The sequence below is a fragment of the Pimephales promelas genome, chromosome 14, assembly GCF_988280905.1.
Source record: "Pimephales promelas chromosome 14, fPimPro1.hap1.1, whole genome shotgun sequence".
In the NCBI taxonomy this organism is placed as follows: Eukaryota; Metazoa; Chordata; class Actinopteri; order Cypriniformes; family Leuciscidae; genus Pimephales; species Pimephales promelas.
The window spans coordinates 16,653,514-16,679,403 of record NC_142782.1 but is presented as its reverse complement, the minus strand read 5'-3'; the positions used below and the strand labels follow the sequence as shown (position 1 = coordinate 16,679,403).

Genomic DNA, 25,890 nt, shown 5'->3' with positions numbered 1-25,890 from the left:
TTTGCTTCAATAGTCTGTAGTAATTTACAGAATTACAGTAATGAGAAAAAAAGGTAGAAACTAAAAGTACATACTGTGATACTGTAACCCTCCCTCCCCAGACAGCAAACTGACATTGAATCAACGTGGAAACGACGTCTCTCATGACATCGAAACAACGTTGATTTTGCTCATTGAATTACAGTAACGTTGAACCAACGTCAGACGCGGCATTTTTCAAAGCTAAATGAAAATCGAAAATTGGTTTGCTTTCGTAACGTTGAAACAATGTTGATTTCAAGTTGATTTTCCGTTAGTTTTGAAAGAATGACACGTCTGACGTTGGTTCAACGTTACTGTAATTCAATGAGCAAAACAATGTCAGATCAACGTTGTTTCGATGTCATGTTTCCACGTTGATTCAATGTCAGTTTGCTATCTGGGTCTCTCAAGCATTAGGCCACAAGTTTTCAACCTTTCAGCTGAAATAGTTTGAACATCAGCAGTGTGTGAAAGGCACAAGGCTGAAATTTATTCTGTTTTGAATGAGTGGTTCACAGTTTTGACAGCAGTGTGTTAGCATTTGAACAAAGTGCTGTAAATCCACAGTGTTGTGCAGGTTGTGGTTAAAGTCATGGGATAAGTGTGTAGAGTTTTGAAAACTGTGTTCAAGCACTGAAAAACGATCTAGAGTTTGGTCAACATGAACTGCTGCTGTGCAGACTGGAGTTAGAGTTTTGCACATGTAGCTCCAGTTGTGCTCCACTGTGGTTTAGCAATCGAAAAAAACTGTAAAACAGCATTCCCTTGTTTTATGTTAAATAACCCTGATAAACCTACACAACAACAGAATCAGGTAGAAATATCTCCTTAAAGCAACATCTGCACACTTTGTACAATGTGGCATTAGCATATGTTTCATTGCTCATTCTGTAATGTTAACAGTAGTTCAAGTATGGCTAATAACTGACTGTCCATCTCTGCAGAATAAATGAGGCGGCGGATTTTAAAGATTATAAGATCCAGATGGCCAGTCATCTTATTTCTCTGAAGGTGGAGCCATCTCCTGTCCTGTCACTCAACCTGTCCACTGAGCCGCTCATCCGGATCGTCCTAACGCATCAGCTGGTAGGAGAATGTCAATCCAACACTTCTTTTTGTTCATTTTCATGTTCATTCAGGGGTGTGGGAAGATTGTGAGCATATATTTTTTTATCAAGTTTATTTTGCTTGAGTAATGTGACAAGCAGGGCCGGAGTGAGACCAAAAAATCTACCGGGAAGTTTCGTAGACCACCGGCCCTCGGCCGGATTAAGAGTTCAGAGGCCCCTGAGCACAATGTCTTGTAGGCCCCCTCTTTGGCTGGCCAAATTTATATTTTGTCCAAGGACATTTTAATACGGCATTTACAGTTTTACTGACTTAAAAGGAACTTTGTTATACTATGCTGGAGTAAAGTTCATAAATGGTCCCATAGGAATTTGTAAAACTATTTTGGGTGGACCTCTGTGCCTCTAGAGGGGTTCAGGGCATGCTTCCTTTGTACATTTTAAGGTTAAATGCATCAATCTCGTGCTTTGAAAGATCAAAATTAAGAGCTTCAACCCATGAACTGCTCGTTGAACAAATAAAAAGCATTCATTTGTACCAGGACAATAAATAGGGCTCAAGCATCTTTTTATTTATGAGAGTCTCAGTCTACATTACATTATCATTAGTGTTTGAGGATGCCAAACAATTATTATAACAAAGTAATAATGATTCATATAATTATTCTTATGACGTAAATCCATATAGCCTATAAATGTACTATATAGATGAAAATAAATTTTTTAAAAGTATATTTTAGCCTACATTACACTATAATATAGGAAAATAAAAATATTTTCATGTCTTAATTTCTTCCCTTTCAAGAAATAAACCCTTGAGCTTTTATTTGGGAGAAAACACCAGATAACCATGCTAAATCTGATTGCATGAGCAAAGTGCACACTTTTCTCTAAATCACCCAGCACAAACAGGATTCTTAAAGTCTTGTGCTGTTTTATAAAGGCACAAAGCCATCATGGTTTCGATTATAGTTTGTTGGCAAAATATAACGCTATTATAGCCCCTTTCACACAGAGATTCCGGAAAATACACGGATAATGTGACCCGGCATTTGTCCCGGGATTGTTTGATTTTGGTTCATTTACACTGCCAGTGATTTGCAGGGATCTGTGAGTGTGTTCACACACAACCCGTAAAGATCCCGGAAAGACACATGACGTCAGGATGAGACGTGTAACGTATACGTCAAAAACATGTACATGCGCATACCGTTCCACAAAGCTGGTGAACGATTTCAGCTTCAGCACGGATAATGAGGAGCTCCTGGTCTCTGCTTCGCTCCAGTTTGCAGACATTTGTTCATCCTTTCTTTGTTGATGACGAACACAAACTTTCTTCTAAGAGCAACAGAGTCGCGCGATGGCACGAGCGTCATCACTATGACACACCCCTTACGGAATTGGTCCTGGCTTTTGTTCACACTAGGCGTGTTCCGGGACTGATCCCGGCAATGTTACTTGGTCCCCAACCCGGCATCGATGCCGGTATCAATCTCGGGTCGTGTTTGCATTCACACAGAAGGCAATTTCCCAGCAATTTCCCAGCATCAACGCGCTGAAAGGGGCTTATGTTAGTTATACATTTTACATCTCATATGTGTTGGGAAAAGGAAGAAGAGAGAGTACGGCAAAAGGCGGATTCGAACTCGGGTCGAGCGCATCAAAAGCTGCTCTCAAGCACTTCATGCCCTAAGACCTACGTACACCACTGTAGCTATTTTGTGACGGGTGTCGTTTTGCTAAAAAGACAGGCACTTAGTGCAAATATACGTTCCATTATCGGAAATGTAAAAAATAAAAAAATAATAAAAAATGTCTTCCCCTCACTTGGGCCTCAAGTGCACATGGCAAACTTGCAATGAATACATTTGATCAGACCGACCCTCGTGGCCTCGAAACACTACCGCCCCACCAGGGAAACTCCCGACTCTCCCGATTGCCACTCCGCCCTTGGTGACAAGTAAAAATTGTGTACAATAACAACTTTAAGATCAAGCAGGAAGTTCTACCAACCATTTAATTTATTCTTATTCTAAACTAATGTACACACGCTCATCAACCAACATCTGGATTTCTGCACATCAGGTTAGATTTAATGCAATTAACATAAATTAATATTTATTACCCAGTCTGGCCTAGCAGTTCAGCACTGAGCCGCTGGTAAAAAAAGTATAGTGTCTGATGAAAGAAGGATGTCTTTTCTTAACATTTGTGGTCTGTTTGATACATAAATCTCTTCTGAGACTTTTGTCTAACCAAAATCATTCCATCATGTTTCTTAAATGGTACAAAAATTATACTTGATATGCTGGAGGAAAATGTTCATGGTGTGTGTGTTCATGGTTTTGTCTTTTGGTGAGCTGCGTTACACAAGAACCCCAGAGGTCAGACTTGTCAGGACTAACCATGGAAATCCATTTCGGTTTGCATCATCCTCTGCACTCTTTTTTCAGTTCTGAAACAGCGAGAGTATTTTGCCAAAAGAAAAGTGGTTCCGAACGCTGGAACCTTAAGCCTTGAGGTCTTTTGAGAAGGGAAAGATGATTTGGTTTAACAAGGAGCTTATTTGGCCTGTGTGCGCAGATGGTACGACTCAGTCGAGGATGCATCTGTCTGCCAAATTTCCATGGGAAACCCATCAAAAATGGATACAGATGGCATGTAGACAAGTTAACCAATACAGCATGTTTTGGGGGATATTTACTGTTAAAAAAAAACAGTGAGGAGTTCACTGTAGCATTGGATTTCACACACCACATTACACACAATATCCATCAACTAACCCACATTTTACAGCTCGCTGTGCTCTTTACCATTACATAAGATCTGCTAAACCTTTTCAATAAATAAATAAGCTCATATACAGTGTAATCACATCAAAGAAAAACATTTAAACCTATTTTACTAAGTGGTCGTTTCTTTTTTCATTGTTCTTTTTAAAGCTTTTTCGATGTTTTCCAAATCAAAACCATGCTGGCATGCATGTAACTATAGAAACAAACATTTGTTTTGCTGGCTTTTAATGGTTTTGGGAGAGATGATTATTTCAGTGATGTTTGTTGGTGGAAATGTGTGTGTGTCTTTGTACAAAGACCATTATGCTAATTGCTAAATGAAAAGAACCTGCTAAAAGAGTAAATCCAGAAACACTACTCAAACACAGATGCAAATGCTTTTAGCAGGGTCCCATCAAAATATATCCACAGCTTCCTTAAAACCGATCGGTAAAACTTTACTTGAAGGGGTGTGCATAAGACTGACATTACACCTTCATAACCATGACATGACATATGTCTTGAATATGAAGTAGGGTTTATGCATGTTTATGACAACTGTCATTAAGTGTCTTTCGCTCAATAATGGCATTTTGAATGCAAATATGACAGATGTCTTTGTCATGACATCTTGACATAAACCATAACATCATAACCTGTCAGTGTCTTTGTCATGACAACTTGACACAAAATTAAGTTAAACTGTCATGTGGTTGGCTTTGACATTGGCTGTCATTAAGGCCATTATAACTGTGTCATGAATATTTTTCGTGACCTCAACTACAGTGCTACCAATTGAATTTGTCATTAAAAAGTTATAATGGCTTCAAGACAGCCAATGTCAAAACCAACCACCTGATACTTTAATGTAATGTTAACCAATAAATCTAGGTGGTTTCTTAAGTTTGATAATTAATCTGCTATGTCATGTTTATGACAGGTTGTGTTGTCTTAGTAATGTCAAGTTGTCATGACAAAGACACTGACAGGTTATGATGTATTGGTTTATGTCAAGGTGTCATAACAAAGACATCTCAGACAATGTGACATTTGCATTAAAAATGTCATTACTGAGTGAATGACACTTAATGACCGTTGTCACAAACATGCATAAAACTTCCTTCATATTCATAACATATGTCATGATCATGATTATGAAGGTGTCATGTTAGTCTTATGCACACCCCTTCAAGTAAAGTGTTACCAACTGATCAATAATCGTTCAGAAATTACAATGACTAGTATGAATTGAAAATTTGTAATTTTGCACATCCCCACTACACATTAGGAAAATTGACACCAGACATTTTAATTTCCTTAGGTCATAGCTTAGTTTAAATGACTGTCTAATTAATCTTGGGACACTGGCTTCCTGTGTGTAGGACTGTCCTGAACAGGGACAGTGTTTCATGAGTAATGTGTGAGCTGCAATCACTAGATCAATATTCTGTCAGTGTCAGTGATGGATTACCGTGATAAGACTGTTTTTAAGATAGTTTTTGTGTTTTGGCCACTGGCTTTTTAGGTAGAATGATTTAACAACTGTTGAATATTTGTGAATAAATGGTATGTCGTCCTTGGTTTTTTTTTTTTTGGATGATGTCAGCGGTTCTCATGATAAATTTCCCCTGATCAGAGCAAGACTTCCAAAGATTCATTTCTAAATCTAGTCAACTATTTGGTCTGAAGGAAATCATTTGACTATAAAGCTGAATTTTCTGCATCATGACTCCAGTCTTCAGTGACATGTGATCCTTCAGAAATCATTCTAATAAGCTGATCTCTTGCTCAAGAATATTGAAAATAGTTGTGCCGCTTAACATTTTTGTGGAAACCGTGATACATATTTTTTTCAAAAAATATTATTTGATGTATAGAAATAGCATTTATTTTCATTTTTTTTACAGTGTAAGTCTCTACTGTCACTTTTGATCACTTTAATGCATCCTTGTATAAAATATTTTAGTTCTTACTCCAAAGTTTTGAATGATAGTATGAACACTAAAGACAGCCATTAATAATCCCAATCCTTCGTAATGCATCCGTATGCGTGTTCAGTACCTCCGTCCATATTTTAATTCTGTCAATAATTCAGTAATTGTTTATCTTTATTAAGATGGTGGATTTGGTATGAAAGGTGCTTTGATGGCCCTAGCAAAGGGTCAAGTTACTTTTCTAATTGTTTAACAACTATCATGTCAATTACTTGTTTTTGTTTTTTGTTGTTTTAGCTTTAATATTTTGTTGCTGTGGTTATTTAAAGATGCTTGTCCACAAAAGAGTTTCTCAGTGTATTTCCACCTACTAAAGCATTGACTTGTTGGCTGACTAAACATCCTGTCCCATCCCTAAACTACACAGACAGCAACCTAAGCAACAATCGTGCAATTATAAGCAGCAATCACCTCTCATTACATCATCTTTTATTTCTCCTTTTCTTCCCTCTCTTCTCTTCACCTGTCCCCCATCTCTAACTGCTTGATCACATGGCACGAGGTGAACAAATGGAAAGAGTGATTTCATGAGGAATTCTGGCGATGCTCAGTGTCGAAATCATAAGGATTAAAAAAAGATTTCTGACAAGCTTTCGCTGCCTTTACAATCTAATAAAGTTTCAGCGGAGCGGACACAAAACAGAGACGCCACGCATACTGAGCATGAGCGCACGTCTGTTGCGCTGTGTGCAAGCTTGTATACTTGCACTTTTATGTTTACGTTAATCAAAGATATTACTAGAGGCTGTTTATTCATTTTAATACAATGCATCTCCAAATCCAATGTGTTTGGATTGGAGATGGACTGGATTAATGTAATCATACATTGTGCTGTGTGTTTTTGTTTGCATTCATGTGACTGTGGTTGTGTGTCCAGTAAAGATGTGGTGAATTACTGAACCACAAGCAGTTTTGGTCAGTTTTGGTATTTCCGCTGTGGTTCAGATTTAATTACAAATTCACACAGCCCTAATGGCATTACAACTTATAAAAAGTCTCACCAAGTCATGCATTTTGATGTTTGACTGGGGACTTTTGTTGTCTACTTAGTACAGTTGGGTTTTTTAAAGTTACTATAATGAGTAGTGCTTACTGCCAGATGCTTTTATAACTCACACACCCAGTTCCTGTCTGAACTCACTCACTTTAAATGCCTGCTCACTCACTCCTTCGCTCACCCAAACACCCTGTAGGTCACTCGCTCACACTCTAATTTCTTCTGTACTAACTAATCACTCTTCTCAACCTCTCATTAGCCACTGTCGGGGCAGTGTGATCCATGGCTATCAACAGGCCGGACGAGGCCAATAACCTTGGACATCGAGCCACAAGGTCAAAATAAAGCAGTGTTTCAAGCACTGTCGAGCTAGTAGCCCCGCGGCGTTACCCTAAAACTCGCCTTTGGCATACCTCGAATATCAGAACATAAAATTTATCAAACAAAAGAACAGAGCCTCTGCTTTTAAAACAAACAAATAAAAAAACTACATTTTATTCTAGCTTAATTCATATTGTTTATCAACACTTGAATATGGGACAGTTCATTCAGCCACTCATTCACTTGCTGACTGATTTATTCAGCCACTCATTTACTCACTGACTGATTCATTCAGCCACTCATTTACTCAATGACTGATTCATTCAGCCACTTATTCACTTGCTGACTGATTCATTCAATCACTTATTTACTCACTGACTGATTCATTCAGCCACTCATTCACTTGCTGACTGATTCATTCAGCCACTCATTTACTCACTGACTGATTCATTCAGCCACTTATTCACTTGCTGACTGATTCATTCAATCACTTATTTACTCACTGGCTGATTCATTCAGCCACTCATTCACTTGCTGACTGATTCATTCAATCACTTATTTACTCACTGACTGATTCATTCAGCCACTCATTCACTTGCTGACTGATTCATTCAATCACTTATTTACTCACTGACTGATTCATTCAGCCACTCATTCACTTGCTGACTGATTCATTCAATCAATCACTTATTTACTCACTGACTGGTTCATTCAGCCACTTATTCACTTGCTGACTGATTCATTCAATCATGTATTTACTCACTGACTGGCTCATTCAGCCACTTGTTCACTTGCTGACTGATTCATTCAATCACTCATTTACTCACTGACTGATTCATTCAGCCACTTATTCACTCACTGACTGATTCATTCAGCTACTAATTCACTCGCTGACTGATTCATTCAGCCACTCATTCACTTTCTGATTGATTCATTCAATCACTCATTCACTTGCTGACTGATTCATTCATCCACTCAATCACTCGCTGACTGATTCATTCAATCACTGATTTACTCGCTGACTAATTAATTCATCCACTCGTTCAGTCACTGACTGATTCATTCAACCACTTATTCACTCGCTGCTTGATTCATTCAACCACTCATTTACTCCCTGACTGATTCATTCAATCACTCATTTACTCACTGACTGATTCATTCAATTACTCATTTACTCACTAAATGATTAATTCAGCTACTCACTTATTCCCTTGGTGACTGATTCATTCAGTCACTCATTCACTCACTGCCTAAATCATTCAACCACTCATTCACTCACTTGACTGATTCACTCAATCACCCATTCACTCACTTGACTGATTTATTCTGCCTCTCATTCGTTCACCTACTTATTCAATCATTGGCTCACTCAACCACTCATTGATTCATTCATTCACTGACCTACATTGGCTCAATCACTCAGTTGCTCATTCTCCCTCTCTTCTTCTCCTTCATTTCTCCAGTCTTTCACCGAATGTGTCTTTCAGTTGGTCTGACGTCCCTCTCTGTCTTTATTTCCTCTCCCTCTCTCACGCTTTCTCAGATGAATCGTTATAATCTATAGCAGATGGTCTGGCTGAAGTGATCCTGTTGTAGCTAACTGCTGCGGATTGTGTGGCCTCCTCCTTTTCTTCTTCTCCATATCTTTCTATTTCTTTCCCTCTGCCACTCTTTTGCTCTGAGTGCCTATAAGCAGAACCTTTAAACTGTTAGTTCTGCCTTGCCTTGTTGTTACTCTTACCATTATATTTTTAGACCACTCTCATATTATGATTTACAATGAACAAATCCTCCAAGCTTGTGTTTTCATTAAAATTATGATAGAAATACCATTAAGCTATTAAAATGTCCCCAAACGATCACCTGAGCACGTTCCACTGCATATTCAGCCTTAACTGGATCCAGGTTTTAGCGTTCCACAGAGACTCCAACCATTTCCTAGCTTTTTCCAGAGATCCGGAGGACGTCCATCAACTGGCTGACCCCCTGAGCACCTCACTGGGTTTCTCCTCACCACGCACAGCTCCTATGCAGATGTTTTACCACCTCAGTCTCAACTACGTCAGCCGAGCCTTACCACATGGTCCAATATTTATAAAAACACGCGGATCCACATATTTAACTTTCCAAATGTTCAACTTTCAAAATCGTGTTTCTTAAAGTGTTTCTCATATTGTATGTTTTTGCCTTTGTTGTAACTTTTATTTCATTGCAAAATAGAGTGAACAATACTGGCAATACACTGTTCAAAATGTACTTCACTTTAGGATATTGAACTATTGTATAAAATCAATGTCACATTTGCAATGTCAGCATTTTGTTTGCGTACCCCAGTTTGGGAAACATGCTCTAAACCTCTATGCAGTGTCGCAGTTCGAGTGTTTCTCATTTCCCATTATCAAAAGTAGCCAAGTATAAAGCAATTACATATATTGTTCCAAATGTAGCTGTGGCTTGAGCTTTAGTTGTGATATTGTGAGAATCAGATTGAAGTTTGTGGTTAGCACTTGCACTCCAACACCGTGATCCATGGTGCTTATTTGGGTTCAAATCTGGCTCGTCACATTTCCTATTCCTGTCTCATTTCCAAGTTTTCGATGGAACATGTCTTTGCGTTGTCATTGACGTTTCAACTGCATTAGTCTTTGTATTCTCCATGTACAGAAGCAGCTGCTCTAAATTACAGCCCAGCCTGTCCATAAACGTATCTAATTACAGAGCCGAACCGAAAACCTACATTTACTTTTCAACATTTATCTTCTGTGTTAAGCTTGGACTACGCGCACTGTGTTTTTAAATTTAGCCCAGCCAGGCTTTATTTAGATAGCAGTTCTTTAAATATCCCCCAGTGCAGTACCATTAACAAGCATACCTCAGGAAACCAAAGGCAGCATGTTTCATATGGTGTGTAACTGGGTTTGGTCTCAATCAGAGAGAATGTGTGAGGAGATGTTTAGCAGACGATTCTGAGCATATGCTGTTGCCAATGGGTGTGAGAGAAAGAATTCATCAAAGAGAGAGTGTTTCGGTTCATCAAAAAACTTTATATCCTGAATATTCTTATGGATCTTATTTACATCTTCTTGGAATATAACGTTAGATGTTTGTTTATGGTGCTTTTTGACGTTTTTAAGAGAGCAGACAATGACTCCTTTAACACTTGGGGGATTCTGTTGGAAATATAGGCTTTGTTGTATTGCTAGCACTCAGTTTTTCCTTCATTTAGTCATTGGGTTAGTCATCAAGGCAGGCATCAGGGGTACTGTCCTAAAAGTATGGAAACACTACACCCACTCTATCGTACTGACAGCCTTTCAGATACGCACACTCTGACCTATTGACTTTTTGAGTAAAATTTATAAATGGTGAAGATACATTGGCTGTGTTATGCTCCTTATTTTTCAGGTAAGCGAGGGTAACACAGTCTCATCCCAAAAAGTCATATAACTGACGTCTTGGGGCGTATTTTGACCATACGTCAATATCCGCCTTTTTAGGGCCCCCTTAAATGTCGGTAGATGGCGATCCCGGGCCGTCATACAACTGACGCTTTACCTTTAACGTCAGTTAGGTGACGGGTTAGGTTTAGGGTTAGGTTTAGGTCTGGGGTAGAGTTAGGATCCCATAACCTCATCTACCGACGTTTAAGGGGGCCCTAAAAAGGCGAATATTGACGTATGGTCAAAAGACGTCCCAAAACGTCAGTTATATGACGTCTTGGGATGAGACCGGGTTGGCGCAGACACAGTTTTTTGTCATTTGAATGCGTCTGACTTATGGTGTCATTCGCTTCCACTTATTTTAGCTGTACAAAACAGTTACTATGCTGCTTGATATTGATATTGAACTGGTATACCATATTATTTTAAAGGGGTCATTTTAAATTTTATTATATTGTTTTCTGAGGTGAACTTATGACGTTCGCTTGGTTTTTGCATTCAAAAACATCAAAATGTATAACTAATAAGCTATTTTCTACCCTAGCTTTGAGTCCAGCTCAAAAAAATGCACGGTTTTTATGGGAGTTTTGCACTGAAAACTTGGAAGTAAACGCCCACTGCTGTGAGTGGATAACAGTTTTGCATATTATAATGAGTTTTTCAACTCACCTCGTCGGTGTACGTGGGGAAAATTGTGTTGTTGTAAAATGGCAACCGGAATGATTCGCCCATACATGTTCGACCCAGAGTCCGTGTGTTGCACAATTGCTGTCGGATCCAAAATAGACGGCACAGCACTGTTCTTTACTCTTAATCGGTCTGCAAATCCAGTCTTGTCTTGTTTACAAAACAATCCTCAGTGAAATGAAGCAAACAGACGGTTTTACCCTCATCAACTGGAGTGGAACGTCATTAGAAATAAAGTTTATCCATGCAGTCCTATTGGAATCCAGAGGAATATGTAGCGACTGTCTTCTTCCACAACCAGGCACTGCACAATATTCTGTATTGCTCGGTAGCTCGATCCGGTTTGTCATCACGAGGTAGGCATCTATGTTATTTAGCCATGCGTGTAATGCGCGAATCGATGGGCGGGGCTAAACCGGCCGTGTTGAAGTGGGCGTCGATCTTCTTCTGCGGGGGTGGTGTTTTATCCTCTTTGACGTCATAGTTCCTCACTTTGAAAAACGAGTCGTTTGCTGAGGCTGGTGTCAATAAAAGCTTATATTGGACTAACAGGGACGTTTTCAGTTGTGAAACTTACAGGATATTCTTATAATATGATGACGACCTCTTAGATGTCAAAAGCTCAAGGATCAAATTTGATTTCTCAGTTCATCACCCCTTTAATTAGTTGTCTTAATTATAAACACGCTGGTTTGTAGAGTTAACAGTTTATTGCTATGTGATATATGCTAACTCGTTATTTCCCTATTGTGGCTAATAAATTGGAAGTCTCGCACATTCACAAAAAACACCTTACTTCCACTTTGAAAAATAAGGACAGATGAGAACTGCATAGTTCTCATATTTAAAGCCAAAATGTTACCACAGTAGCAGATGCATCCAATCCAAGCACATTTGAGTGCTTGAAATGTCAGCAAAACTACTGAAATCAAACTGCAATGAGAACTAAAAAATATATTTAATGTGCTGTTGTTTAAATTATGTTTAATATTATTCTAGGTAACACTTTATTTTCGATAGTCCACTTTAGACACATTCTACTAACTATAAGTAACTTTGCAACTACATGTCAACTAACTGTTATTAGAGTATTAGTCGACTGCCTGCTTATTATTTGCTAACACTTTATTGTGTTTGGTCCTCCAACAGACATTCTACTGACTTGACAACTTGACAACTAGAGGTCAACTAATTCTCCTAACCTGACCCTAACATCTAACCATAATCTACCACAGTCTACTAATACTCTAATAAGGGTTAGTTGACATACGTACTGTAGTTGAAAAGTTACTTATAGTTAGTAGAATGTCTAAATAAAGTGTAACCTTATTCTACAGTATATACTTAAATATGTCTAACAATATTATAGCTTATTCTATACTGCCATTCAAAAGTTTGGGGTCCGTGAGATTTATTTATTTTTTTTAAAGAAATTAATATTTTTATTCAGCAATGGTACATTAAAATGACGAGAGCACAGACATTTATAATGTTAGAAAAGATTTCTATTTCAAATAAATGCTGTTCTTTTGAGCTTTCTACTCATCAACGAGTCCAGATAAAAATCATTTATCATATATTCCACAAAAATATCAACATTGATAGTAATAATAAATGTTTCTTGAAATCTGCATGATTAGAATGATTGATCATGTGACACTGAAGACTGGATTAATGATGCTAAAATCTCAGTTTGCCGTCACAGGAATAAATTACATTTTAAAATAATAATAAAATATACAAACCAGCTATTTAAAATTAATAATACTTCACAATATTACAGTTTTTACTTTATTTTTTATCAAATAAATGCAGCCTCAATGAGCAAAAGCATTGAACAGTAGTCTATATGTTAATCCTTTTATTATGTTAAACTATATTTACATATTCTGGTTTATATACATAAGCAAACAGTCATACTGATGGAGATCACTCACCCCAGTGTGAAGTGTAAGGAAGTTTGGCACCCACGATAAGCTTTCAGGGGAACTTTGAAAAAGACCCAAATAGAGCAAAGCTGCAAGGTTGTTTCATATTAACCTCTGGCACAATCTGGTGGAAGACGTTTCATATTTTGACAGCAGAGATGAGAGGCAGGCTGAATAAGATACTTTTTATTCAATTGTTGTGACTTTTGGTGATTTACTCAAATTTTAACCACATTGAATCAAATCCGCAGGGCTCAACACAGCTTACAGGTCTTATTATCCTTGGTCGTCATCCAGGGCCGTCAATTCGAACCAGAATGTTGATCCATATTCTCGTTATTGTCATTCTCCACATTCCTCCGAACGACAATACAGAGGCTTGCATATGCTTGGAATTACACATGTCGTCCAATCAGGAGAGAGACTGAAGCGGCAGTTGGCAGAGGTGACCGCGTAAGCCATTCCATCAGCATGACAGAGATGTGTGTTTTCTGCTTAATTATGAACACATGCCACTCAGGCTCTCTGAATAGACCTGATGTGTGATTACACAACCTGCTGTCATCTGATAGGCCGGTGAGAATGATGTCATAGCAGCTGCCAAATACCCCAGGCACCCCCCAAAATCAAAGGTTACGTAACATCTAGCCAACGTTTAACCCCTACGATGATTTTTATAACTACAATTTTTTGCAGCCATAAAAGTTATAACTCACGGACCACATCCAAACCTATACAAGCTTGTGGCTCGTTTCTTATGAAAAGCCTCTACTTAATCACCAACCTGCGTTTTTTTGTGTATTTTAAGTGTAATTTCATTCTCTCTGTGTCTTTGGATACATTAGAAAGGGACCTCCTCCAATAATGTGTGCTCTTTTGCAAGTCCTTTGTTGTTAATAAAGTGTTGGAGTGCTTTCACGCTTCTCTGGCAAGTGCCGAGCGCTGCAAGGCAGGGGGGAGCCGCAAACACCAAGCCAACCCCATCTGTGTTCATTTGACTGGAGAGAGAGACTTACTGATGGAGCTGTAAAAATTACCTTCTTATTTTAGTACTGAGATTTTGACCTAGAGAGAGAGTGTGACAATAGAAACTGAAACGAATGAAAGTGAAAACTTTGTGCAGCGCAGAGAACCACACCCATACTCTCTTGACACTGTCAGTATGGTTCAGACTTTCTATCTAATCTAGTTTAGCTAGACTTTTGGATTACAGCATTTTGTAATCAGGTTTTTTTTTTTTTTTTTTGCATGTAATTTAGGGACAGGGTTATCTCATATAGATACTATTATAATTATTTGATATACATATATATAAAGTCTGGTTCACAAATGGCTTGTACTGAAAAGAAAATAGTGGTAAATGAACAACAAAATACTAATATTCTATTTAAATACTTTTATATTAACTAAAATATAAAATCAAAATTTGATTGTGTCACGGAGGAGCTTCTGTGAGCATCCATTTACTGTTTTTTTAAGAGGTATTTTAGGCTTGTATTTTCAAAGCCTACAAAAATTAATACATAATTTTAACAATATTTTAATATAAAGCTTGTATCTTACATTTCTCCAAATAACAGACAAATACAAATTATTTAGGTTGATTACATTTTAAAACATCTTATTAATCTTATTAAAACATCTTTTTCATAGCATTTTTATTTATGATCTGTTTCCCTCAACAACAAAAATGTGCAAATTTTTCAATCACACACATTTCAATCACACACATTTTCCTCTCTGAAACTTACTGATATTTTTTACGCCATTTATTACAGCCATAAAAGTTATGCAAAATTAGGGTACATTAACAGTACATGACAACAATGTACTAAAAAAATGACAGTTTTTTTGTAATTGTTTGTTGTTGCATTTTTCACAACGAGACACCATTGTCAAAACAATCCAGCGTCCAATTACACAGCGTTTTTCGTAGTTTTCAAATTATTATGTATTATTAATGCCAGGCCAGGTGTTGGCGATGTCACTTTTTAAAGAAACACTACACGCCTACTAACACAGCTTGCATTTTGAAACCTGTTTTTAAAGGTTTAAGTTGTTTAGTGTCATGTAAACAGCCCCTTAAAAAAATGAAGCACCAGTGTGTCTCCCAACACCCATGCAATCACAGTAGTCATACTACTTTTATTTTAGATGTTAATGATATCTTTTGTTGCACAACAAAAACTGCACCACTTTCTTTTAAACCACCATTTTATCAGTTAAACCCTCTTTTATTAACTAATAAATAAGCTCTGTTATCCTCACTTAAAAGCCATGTGCGGACAAGGGAGATTTGAGAAATGTCTCTCATGAAATGAGAAACATAAACTTTGCTTGTTTTGACCAAATAATTTGTTGTGACTGTGTTAAGAGTCTTATCAGTAATCCCTGAGTGTTCCTCAACACTTACCCGCACTAATGATATCTTTATTTCTGTGATGAGAAACGCTGCCACAACTGGATCACATTTTGAATGTCCTGTTAATTCTCTCAATTATTTCCTCTCAATGATCACCACTTTGACTGGTTGATATACTGTAGAGGTAGTTTCCGGGTCCTTTCCGAATATAATTCATCCTCTATACCAGTTCTTTTCCATTTCTGTCTGGAATTTGGGTCTGTTCTTTACTCCGTCTTGATTGCTTAGTGTCCTCCATGCAGTCATGGATATTCTGTGAGACTGACTATTGAGAAGAGATGCAAGTGTTCTTTTTTCTGGATGTATTTATCTATGCATGTTTTGAAATTTATATATTTTTAGCGATATTGGCCTTTAATCTCCCAGGGCCAGATCACTCTAAAAAATGCTGGGTTGTTTTAACCCAATTTGGGTCAAATATAGACAAACTCAAACATTGGGTTAAAAATGTAACCCAATGGCTGGGTTTGTCCATATTTGACCCAAAATTGGGTTAAAACAACCCAGCATTTTTTCGCCCACTTCAGGCATATTTGTTTCGCATAAAAGTGTGCATAAAACCATGGCGAGTTGTGTATGAATGGGACAGTAAGTAATCCGGCGGCAGTAATGCGAGCAAAACGAAGACATGATTTTTGCCGCAAGAATCACACTTTTTCAGTTAAGTGAAAACGAAATCATTAATTTGTGATTTGATTAGTGATTTGATTTGGTTACTCCTTCCATTCCCGCCTGCTCTCTCCGTTCTGCTGGCTCTCTCTCTTTGTATCAGCCTTGTTGTAAATTGAAATTTCCTATAATGCGTTATAGAAGTTATGGAACACACTACCCGTATCTTCTGTGGATTGTTTTAAGAAACTTCTTAAGACACATCTTTTCAGTCAAGCTTTTAATTGATAATTTTATTATTTTTCTGTAATTTTTGATACTTCTATATTTTTTTACTTCCATGTTTTGTTATGTACATGCTGAGAAAGGCGCATTACAAATAAAATATTACATTATTATTTGTATTAAACATTACAGATAAACATCTATGCAATATTACAGTTACTGGAAGAAATCAAAGATGACATTAAATCTCCGGCAGCATTCACATCCCATTCTAGCAGTTGTTAAACTACATTACATTTCTACATTACAATTATTGGCATCAGGATCATTTCAAACAGTCATAGCATCAGCAGTGAAAGGAGGAGACCCATTCAATTGCACATTTAAATATGCGCAATTTACAGTATAGTGGGTGGGGAGAGGCGCTGATTACCTGATAAACTAAAGGTTTGGTATATAACACACACTGCGGTTTCACATCAAGCGCTTTCTGCGTCTTGGCCATGGCGCTATTAATGCTGCGTTCGCAATTGTACATACATCTGGCCCTCAGTGTTGTACGTTGATCACCACTGATGCTGCAACACTTGCCTCAAACTTCTGGTGTGATGGAGTGAACCTTTTGGACTGAATGACACTAAAGGTGCAGTCACATTTACCATTGCTAAGTGACATTTTTTTGGGTGAAATCTAGTTTTTCTATCAGGAATTTCCTTGATCGGGTGTATTACTGCGCTTACCAACAGAAAGCTGCTTGGTTTGAAAAACTTTGAAAGACTTTTACAGTACAGTACATGCTCTAATGTAACCACACCTTATAGGACTCTACTGTGATTGGACATAACAGCTGTGATGTTTCACTCTTAATGCTTCTGGTTTCCTGTCTTTTAGAATACAGAACAGCAGCTCCTGGCCTTAAACCAAAGCAATAAAGTGTTCCTGTACTGCGCTTTCCTGGACTACAGGTGCGTCTCACATCTTGAAGCGCTTCTTTATGCAAACAAATGTTTCATATTTCACAATGATTAGTTTGTAATTTGCAAAAACAAGAAAACAAGGAACACTTGTGAACAATGACCTGACAATTACCAAATGACAAGACACATGGCAGGACCACATGACAAACAGGGAATCACAGGACAGACAAGAACAAGGAACAAGACACAAAACCCACACCGTGACATAGCCCCTCCCTTATGGGCGGCTCCCGACACCCATCAAAACAAAACCACAAATGTTTAGGAGGGTGGTGAAGCGGAGGTGGTCTTGGGGGAGGGATGGAGGGCCAGGCCCGCATTGGAACCGGGACCAGGATATAGGCAAGGTGGGCCTGGATCATTAAGCGTGGGCGACCGGGGTGGAGCAGGATCTGCAGACGACCAGGGCGGAGCAGGCGACCCAGACCCCTCGGGCGGCCACGGCGGAGCAGGCGACCCAGACCCCTCGGGTGGCCACGGCGGTGAAGACCCCTCGGGCGGCCACGGCGGTGAAGATCCCTCGGGCGGCCACGGCGGTGAAGACCCCTCGGGCGGCTACGGCGGTGAAGACCCCTCGGGCAACACTGGCGCAGGAACAGTAGACACCAGAACAGTAATCGGCCACAAGGACAGACACAAAAACAGGAACAGACGCTGTTTCCGGCTCTGGAACAGACCACACACACACTGGCTCAGGAACAGATGACACACACACTGGCTCAGGAACAGAAGACACAAACTCGGACTCGGGAACAGCAGACACACACTCGGACTCGGGAACAGCAGACACACACTCGGACTCGGGAACTGATGACACACACACTGACTCGCGAACAGACGAAACACACTCGGGCTCAGGAACAAGTACACACACTTGCCCAAGAACAGACACACACTCTGTCTCGGGAACAGACAGCACAGACTCGGGAACAAACAATACACACTCGGGCTCAGGAACAACCAACACACACACTGGCTAGGTAACAGACACACACACTGGTTCGGGAACAGACAACAAAATCACTGGCTCGGGAACAGACAACACACACACTGGCTCGGAGGAAGTGACGTGAACAGTCTCTGGATCGGCAGAAGTAACGTGAATAATCTCTGGCTCGGACACCAGCTCGGAGAAAGTGACATGAACAGACACTGGATCAGCCATCTTGTCCTTAGACACTGGCTCTGTAGAAGTGACGTGAAGTGTCTCTGGCTTGGCAGAAGTGAGGTGAAATGCCTCAGACTCGGCAGAAGTTACGTGAACAGTCTCTGGCTCGGCCATCTTGTCCGTAGACACCGGGTCGGAGGAATTGACGTGAACAGACTCTGGATCGGCCATCTTGTCCATAGAAACTGGCTCTATAGAAGTGACGTGAAGCATTTCCGGCTTGGCAGAAGTGACGTGAACAGACTCTGGATCGGCCATCTTGTCCGTAGACACTGGCTCTGTAGAAGTGACGTGAAGTGTCTCTGGCTTGGCAGACATGACTTGAACAGGCTCTGGATTGGCAGAAGTAACGTGAACGGTCTCTGAATCAGCCATCCTGTCCGTAGACACTGGCTCGGAGGAAGTGACGTGAACAGTCTCTGGATCAGCAGAAGTAACGTGAATAATCTCTGGCTCGGCCATCTTGTCCGTAGACACCGGCTTGGAGAAAGTGACATGAACAGACACTGGATTCGGCCATCTTGTCCTTAGACACTGGCTCTGTAGAACTGACGTGAAGTGCCTCTGACTCGGCAGAAGTGACATGAACAGTCTCTGGCTCGGCCATCTTGTCCGTAGACACCGGCTCGGAGTAAGTGACTTGAACAGACTCTGGATCGGCCATCTTGTCTGTAGACACTGGCTCTGTAGAAGTGACGTGAAGCGTTTCTGGCTTGGCAGAAGTGACTTGAACAGACTCTGGATCGGCCATCTTGCCCGTAGACACTGGCTCTGTAGAAGTGGCGTAAAGCGTCTCTGGCTCGGCAGACGTGATGTGAACAGGCTCTGGATCGGCAGAAGTGATGTGAACAGTCTCTGACGGAGCAGACGTGACGTGAACAGTCTCTGGCGGGGCAGAAGTGACGTGAACAGTCTCTGACGGGGCAGAAGCGATGTGAACAGTCTCTGACAGAGCAGACGTGAACAGTCTCTGGCGGGGCAGAAATGATGTGAACAGTCTCTGGCGGGGCAGAAGTGACGTGAACAGTCTCTGACGGGGCAGAAGCGATGTGAACAGTCTCTGACAGAGCAGACGTGAACAGTCTCTGGCGGGGCAGAAATGATGTGAACAGTCTCTGGCGGGGCAGAAGTGACGTGAACAGTCTCTGACGGGGCAGAAGTGACGTGAACAGTCACATGCTCGGCAGCGCTGATGTGGAGCGTAGGCTCGGCAGCGCTGACGTGGAGATCAGGCTGGTCAGGTGTAACGTGAAGATCAGGCTGAGCATACATGACGTGAAGATACTCAGACTTGGCAGGACGAGACCCCGGATGGGCGGTCTCGGCGAGATGAGACCCTGGGTTGTGCTTGGTAATGGCAGTTCTGGCAGATCGTACTGACACCAGTGGTGGGTCTGTCATGTTGGATAGTAATCTCGATCTGGGGGCCGGTCTGAGTTCTGGCGTGACATGAGGAAACTCAAGTTCAGTGGGACTGACGTGAAGCTCAGGCTCAGAGGATACCGAGGACTTGCAGAGCTCCTCATTCGCAGAGCCCAGCGTGAACGACTAGCCTCTCCACATCAGAGCAAAGTCAATATACTCCACCAGAGTGTTATGAGGGGTATTGGCTGGCATGAGCTGGTAAAGTGGTTCATTGAGTCCATGGCAGAACATGTCCTTTAAGACAGCATCATTGAAATCCCCCCCATGGCAAAGGTCGCAGAATTGCTTCACGTAATCCTTGACTAGACGGTTTCCCTGGCTGAGGTAGAAGAGACGGATTGCTGGATCCATGATTGTTCTAGTATTCTGTAACGAATGGCTGGAGGCAAGCTGGTAAGACCCAAATGCAAACTTTAATATATAACTAAATCAAAATACAAAACAAAACAAAGGCATGAAGCAGAAGCAGAAGCAGAATCAGGAACAACGACAGGCAACCTGGACAAGAAACATACAATACTAGACAAAGACAAATGGCAAACAAGAGGGCTTAAATACACTGACTAATTACAAGACAAGGAACATCCGTGAACAATGACCTGACAATGAAAAGACATGGCAGGACCACATGACAAACAGGGAATCACATGTTAGACAAGAACAAGGAACAAGACACAAAACCCACACCGTGGCATCAATAAACATATTTCAATGAAATATGAAATCAAATGTTATTGTGTCACGCATAGACTTCTGAGAATGTCCAATCGCTGTTTTTTTTTACTGTAAATTATAAACTTAATGCAATTTTAACAGTATTTAATATAAAAGTCTTATTTTTAGTTTTAGTTTTACTCTAGCATTTTTACATACTTTTTCGCAATGTCAGGCTCGTTTACATTTTTAGACCTTTTAAGGATGTCCCAACTTTCAGCCTCAGTTTCGCTGTCCAGAGATATTTATGCAGTCCATCCTGTATAATCTCTCTCACCCATCTATCTATCTCTATCTGACATTTTAATGTCTCATTTAACGTTTCCTGTTAAAGCTTGTCAGGAAGTGCTTTGATTTATCAATATGTGTCTTGTATTTATATCCCACTGTTATCCTTTACCTATTACATACATTTATGACTTTTAGGACATCCACGTCATTTTAAACATTTTCATTTTGACTATTTCATGAATACAATTGTCATTGTTCTAATTGATCTTGCAGTCTTTCTTCCAAATTCATTCAATTCTTTTAGAAATGATGAAAGTATGTTATCTTATACCAAAAAAGGCCAAGTAACGAAGCCAATTTTAGGATCATGAAAATTGTGAAATTATTTTAACCCCTTCATCCCTTGTCTTCTCTCTTTCGTTCCTTCTCACGCTTTTTCGATCTTTCTCCCATGTGGATATTTAAAAAATTAACTGCATCCATAATGGAGTGATGAAGCTGTAATATTTTCTCTAACTGAGATTAATGGGATCTTACGTTATAGTCTTGATTTCGTTTAGATCAGATTTGATTAATAACTCTGTTGTAATTCCATTAATGCTGGACCAGGGTGTGAATGCATATGGTTTCAATATAAACAATGAATAACTCCAGCAACTGTAATGCTCAATTAAACCTGTGTGCGTGTGTGTGTGTGTTTCAGCTTTAAGGAGGGTGTGTGGTCCAATGAGGGTTGTTTGAGAGCTGATGGAAACCTGTCCTTCTCCATTTGCTTGTGCAACCATCTGACAAACTTTGCCATCCTTATGCAAGTGGTTCCCTTGGAGGTGAGGCACTCTCAATGACACTCAATACCTTTGAATTTTCTCCATTCCATCTGGCTTAATATCTCTATTGAAAGCAAAAACACATTCTGTCTAAGCAGCAAACCGCTGTTATTTCTAATTCTCTAATGCCATTTGGTCTTAATGCAAACAAGAGCAACTGAATCCTGCTTTACAAATATAAGCACAAGCTGACAGTACCAGAAATTTGAGGGCACTCAGTCTGTGACATGTATATCTGAGTACCTGAGTCTTATATGAGCTCCAGAAATATGCACATATACGTAGGACAAAACTGGCAGCGAAGCCTGAGGTTAGTGGAATTTCTCAAGATACCTTGATTGAGCGTTTAGGTCATATCCCATCAGGGATCTTTGAAAACACCAAGGCACTGCGATGAATGCGATGCTGACTGTGTTTCTCGTCCGCAGAGAGCCAGCAGCATGCAGGGCTTGAGGTTTTGTTTGGCCGAGACTCTCTGTAAATCAGCAGCAGAGCTTTAATAGAAAAGACAGTTTGGACACAGTTGAGACACTTCTCCAGGGGTGACGTGCAGGATTTTGTTTCTAGTTCATTCGAAACTCATCGTTGTGTGTGAAAGTGTCTCAGGGGAGGCCGCTTGTCAGAGTCCGTGTGGGTCGAGGACTGTGGGCCGAGTTTGGGCGGACAAAGGGATTGTCATCTGTCAGAGAAAGCTCGTAAGCATCTGCCTTTGAAATACAGAACGACAGGCACAGCTTGATATTTTGGTAACCCTTGTCCTGTTGATTTACTTAAAGAGAACTGAAGAGCGAATTTAAGTCAGGCTAAAGATGCTGTCAGCAAGATGTCCTCACTAAGTAGGGGCATGTTTGTGAAGACGAGAGACATATTGCTTCACACGAAGGCTGATTGCCGTTTCGAGGTTTGTTCTGCGATTGTGCGTGAGCCAAACCGAGGCACCCAGGTGGATCTTGGCGCTTCTGCGTCTATCATCTGCATGTGTTTGTTGAGAAAATCTGTCCTCGCTCAGTCATGTAATCATCTCCTCTGGAGCTTTGATGCTAATGCCCGCCTCTGCCGGGGCCTCAATTAGCGGCTCACCTCAGTACTTCAAGCCTAGAGGAAATCGTGCTTTCTCCACCGCTCTACAGATCCTCGATATTCTGGGCCTGCGATAATCACAAGGCAGGAAGCGGAGTTAATGTACGATCGAACCCACGCACGGAAATAGAATTATGGGGAAAACAACTGCCAATAGGCCTGATGTGCAGAGTAGACGCTCCAATTACTGGCACTGGGTCTGAGGAACCGTAACAATGCAAGTCTATATCCTGACGGATGTTTGGGAATTAATCTATTCACCAACAGTTGTAAGGGGTCTTATCATGAAAATCTGTGAGTTAAGGGTCTTTGCACTAAAAACAGTGACAAATTTGTTTTTATAACCATCTACAATCTCTTTTTAAGTGTGATTGGCAAAATTGAGTTATGTTTTGTAGTTTTTAAACATTTATGAACCTTCTGTTTCCAATCAGTTGGAACCAAGTCCGTACCAAGACCATGTCATGTGATGCCACTAAACAATGCTCAACAATGTTTCGAAATTAAAATGGTTTGAAGCAGTTAATATGATATTTTCAGTTGTGGAAGTGTAGAATAAACAATTAGTGTTAAAAATGCAGTGAATTAGTTTAAATTTGAGTTTTTAATATGTTCTAGTAAATCAATCGGTAACACTTTACATTACGGGTGCACTAATAAGCATTAATTCATGCTTAACTAATGCACAGATAATACTGAATTAATGTGTTACTAATGATTATTTAAACTATTCATTAATGATTACCACATTAGGAACTAATTAAGAGTATGTAAGGTTAATGTATTAGTTCATACATGATTTGTTATTAATTAAAAATGTAATTGTGGATTAATTCCATAATAACTCATTTTTTTAAACTAATGGTGTCAATTAATATGTTAATTACCAGAATGAGCCAAAGCCTTGTATTTCAACTTCCAGATAATATGACAGGTACACTAATATGCATTAATACATGATTAATTACTTCATTGTTAGTGCAAATTCATGTGCAAATTACTACAATTACCAAATGACTAGTTAATAATGATGTGCCCCAACAAGTAAAGTCATAACATAATGATACCTTTGCAAATCGTTAGCCAATGATTAATTAAAGCAGACAACTAGAAGTTGAAGTGCATTGAAGTGCGTTATTTAGGAATTAATACACAATGGCACATTGAATTAATAGAAATGCGTGTATTACTTAATCTATTAATCATATAGACTCTTTATTAGTTGCTGATGCAGTAATCATTAATTAATGGTTTAGTTCTTCATGAGTTATACGTACATTAACTCATGATTATCTGTGCATTAGTTAAGCATGCATTAATGCATATTAGTGCACCCGTTTTGTAAAGTGTTACCGCCAACACTTAATTTATTTGATCAAAAATACAGTATACAGTAATACAATAACAGTAATTTTGTGCGATATTATTCCAATTTAAAGTAACTGCTTTTCTGTGTCACATGGTCTTTCATAAATCAAATGCTGATTTGGTGGTTTTCTTATTAATACCAATATTGAAAACAGCTGTGCTGATAAATATTTTTGTGGAAATCATGATACATTTGTTTCAGGATTCTTTGAAGTATATACTGTACATTTCAGAAGAACTGCATTAATTTGAAATAGAAACATGTTGTTAAATAAGCATTATAAATGTCTTTACTGTCACTTTTGGTGAATTTTATTAATTTTAAGAGAAATATTCCTGACCCCATACTTTTGAAAGGTATACTTACAGTATATATGTACATTTGATAAAGCAAGACTGTTACTGTTCATCTTTTCTAAACCGTTGGTCTACCTTTTCTGTAAAGAGTTTGAAAAATATTTTGTTCCAAGAAATGATATGATTGATTGGATTTATGTCAGACTAATGCTTGTTTGTTCTGATGAAGTGATGTTGAAACTTTCATTGAATATTTTGCAAACGTCAATCCAAGTACAGCTGGTCATTGGTAACCTTTGACTTTACAATCAGTGGATTGTTGCTGTGGTATTCAGTGTCTCTTATATGCAGTAACATCTGGGGTTTTCAACTCATTTGACCCCCTTCGGTTCTGTGTTTTACACTTTTACATTTCCAGCCAAATTAATCAATCTCAATGTTAATGCTGTCACATTTGTTTCCACCACAGCTGTCAAAGGCACACCAGGTGGCGCTGTCCACTATTAGTTACATTGGCTGCTCTATCTCTATTTTCTGCCTGGCAATTACTCTGGTGACCTTTGCTGTGTTGTCGTAAGTAACCCATATTGCTTTTTGAACATGCATGATTATAATCTTCTATTTAAACATATATATGCAGTAAATGTGAAAAACTTCTCAGTTCCTTTAAGATTTTTTATGATAACTTGTATTTTCACAGAATTTAACACTAAAAGCCTTTAGTGTTTCTCCACCATCACTATTTAAAATTCCTTACTGTTTTTCTCTGCATACAGGTCTGTTAGCACCATTCGTAACCAGCGTTACCATATTCATGCCAACTTGGCATTTGCCATTTTAGTCGCTCAGGTCCTCCTGCTCATCAGTTTCCGCTTCAGTCCCAACACGGTGAGTCCATCTAGCATACTCATCTTAAAGCAGTGCTTCTCAGTCCCCATTATACTCTGCTGTAATTATGACAAAGTTGCTTGTTTTCTGACAAGATACAAATACTGGTAGTATTGATATATTAGATCAATTAATCATTATTCATTTTGTGATTCCAGAAGATTCAAGACCAGTATGTTCTTTAAATAAGGAATAATTGATTGACGGCTGTTGAATTATTAGAAAAATAACACAATCCATACACACTAAAAATGCTTTAGTTGTTTGAACCCAAATTTGGGTGAAATATGGACAAACCCAAATGTTGGGTTAAAAAAAATGTAATTTCAAATTTAACCCAACTTCAACTGTCACTTTCAACTGTAAATTTTGTAATTGCATTTTTAACCCAACATTTGGGTTTGTCCATATTTTACCCATATTTTTGAAT

General features: G+C 39.3%; 1 protein-coding gene across 2 annotated transcripts in view; it reads left to right on the top strand.

The window, feature by feature from the left end:
* Positions 1 to 25,890, top strand: part of adgrd1 (adhesion G protein-coupled receptor D1) — a 62,301-nt gene that overhangs the window by 26,551 nt on the left and 9,860 nt on the right. For both annotated transcript variants that reach the window (XM_039681583.2, XM_089119503.1), the window contains 5 exons: positions 966 to 1,107; positions 17,377 to 17,450; positions 21,704 to 21,827; positions 25,042 to 25,145; positions 25,349 to 25,460. In XM_039681583.2, the coding sequence (XP_039537517.2) occupies positions 966 to 1,107; positions 17,377 to 17,450; positions 21,704 to 21,827; positions 25,042 to 25,145; positions 25,349 to 25,460 (556 nt within the window). The remainder of the gene's footprint in view (positions 1 to 965; positions 1,108 to 17,376; positions 17,451 to 21,703; positions 21,828 to 25,041; positions 25,146 to 25,348; positions 25,461 to 25,890) is intronic.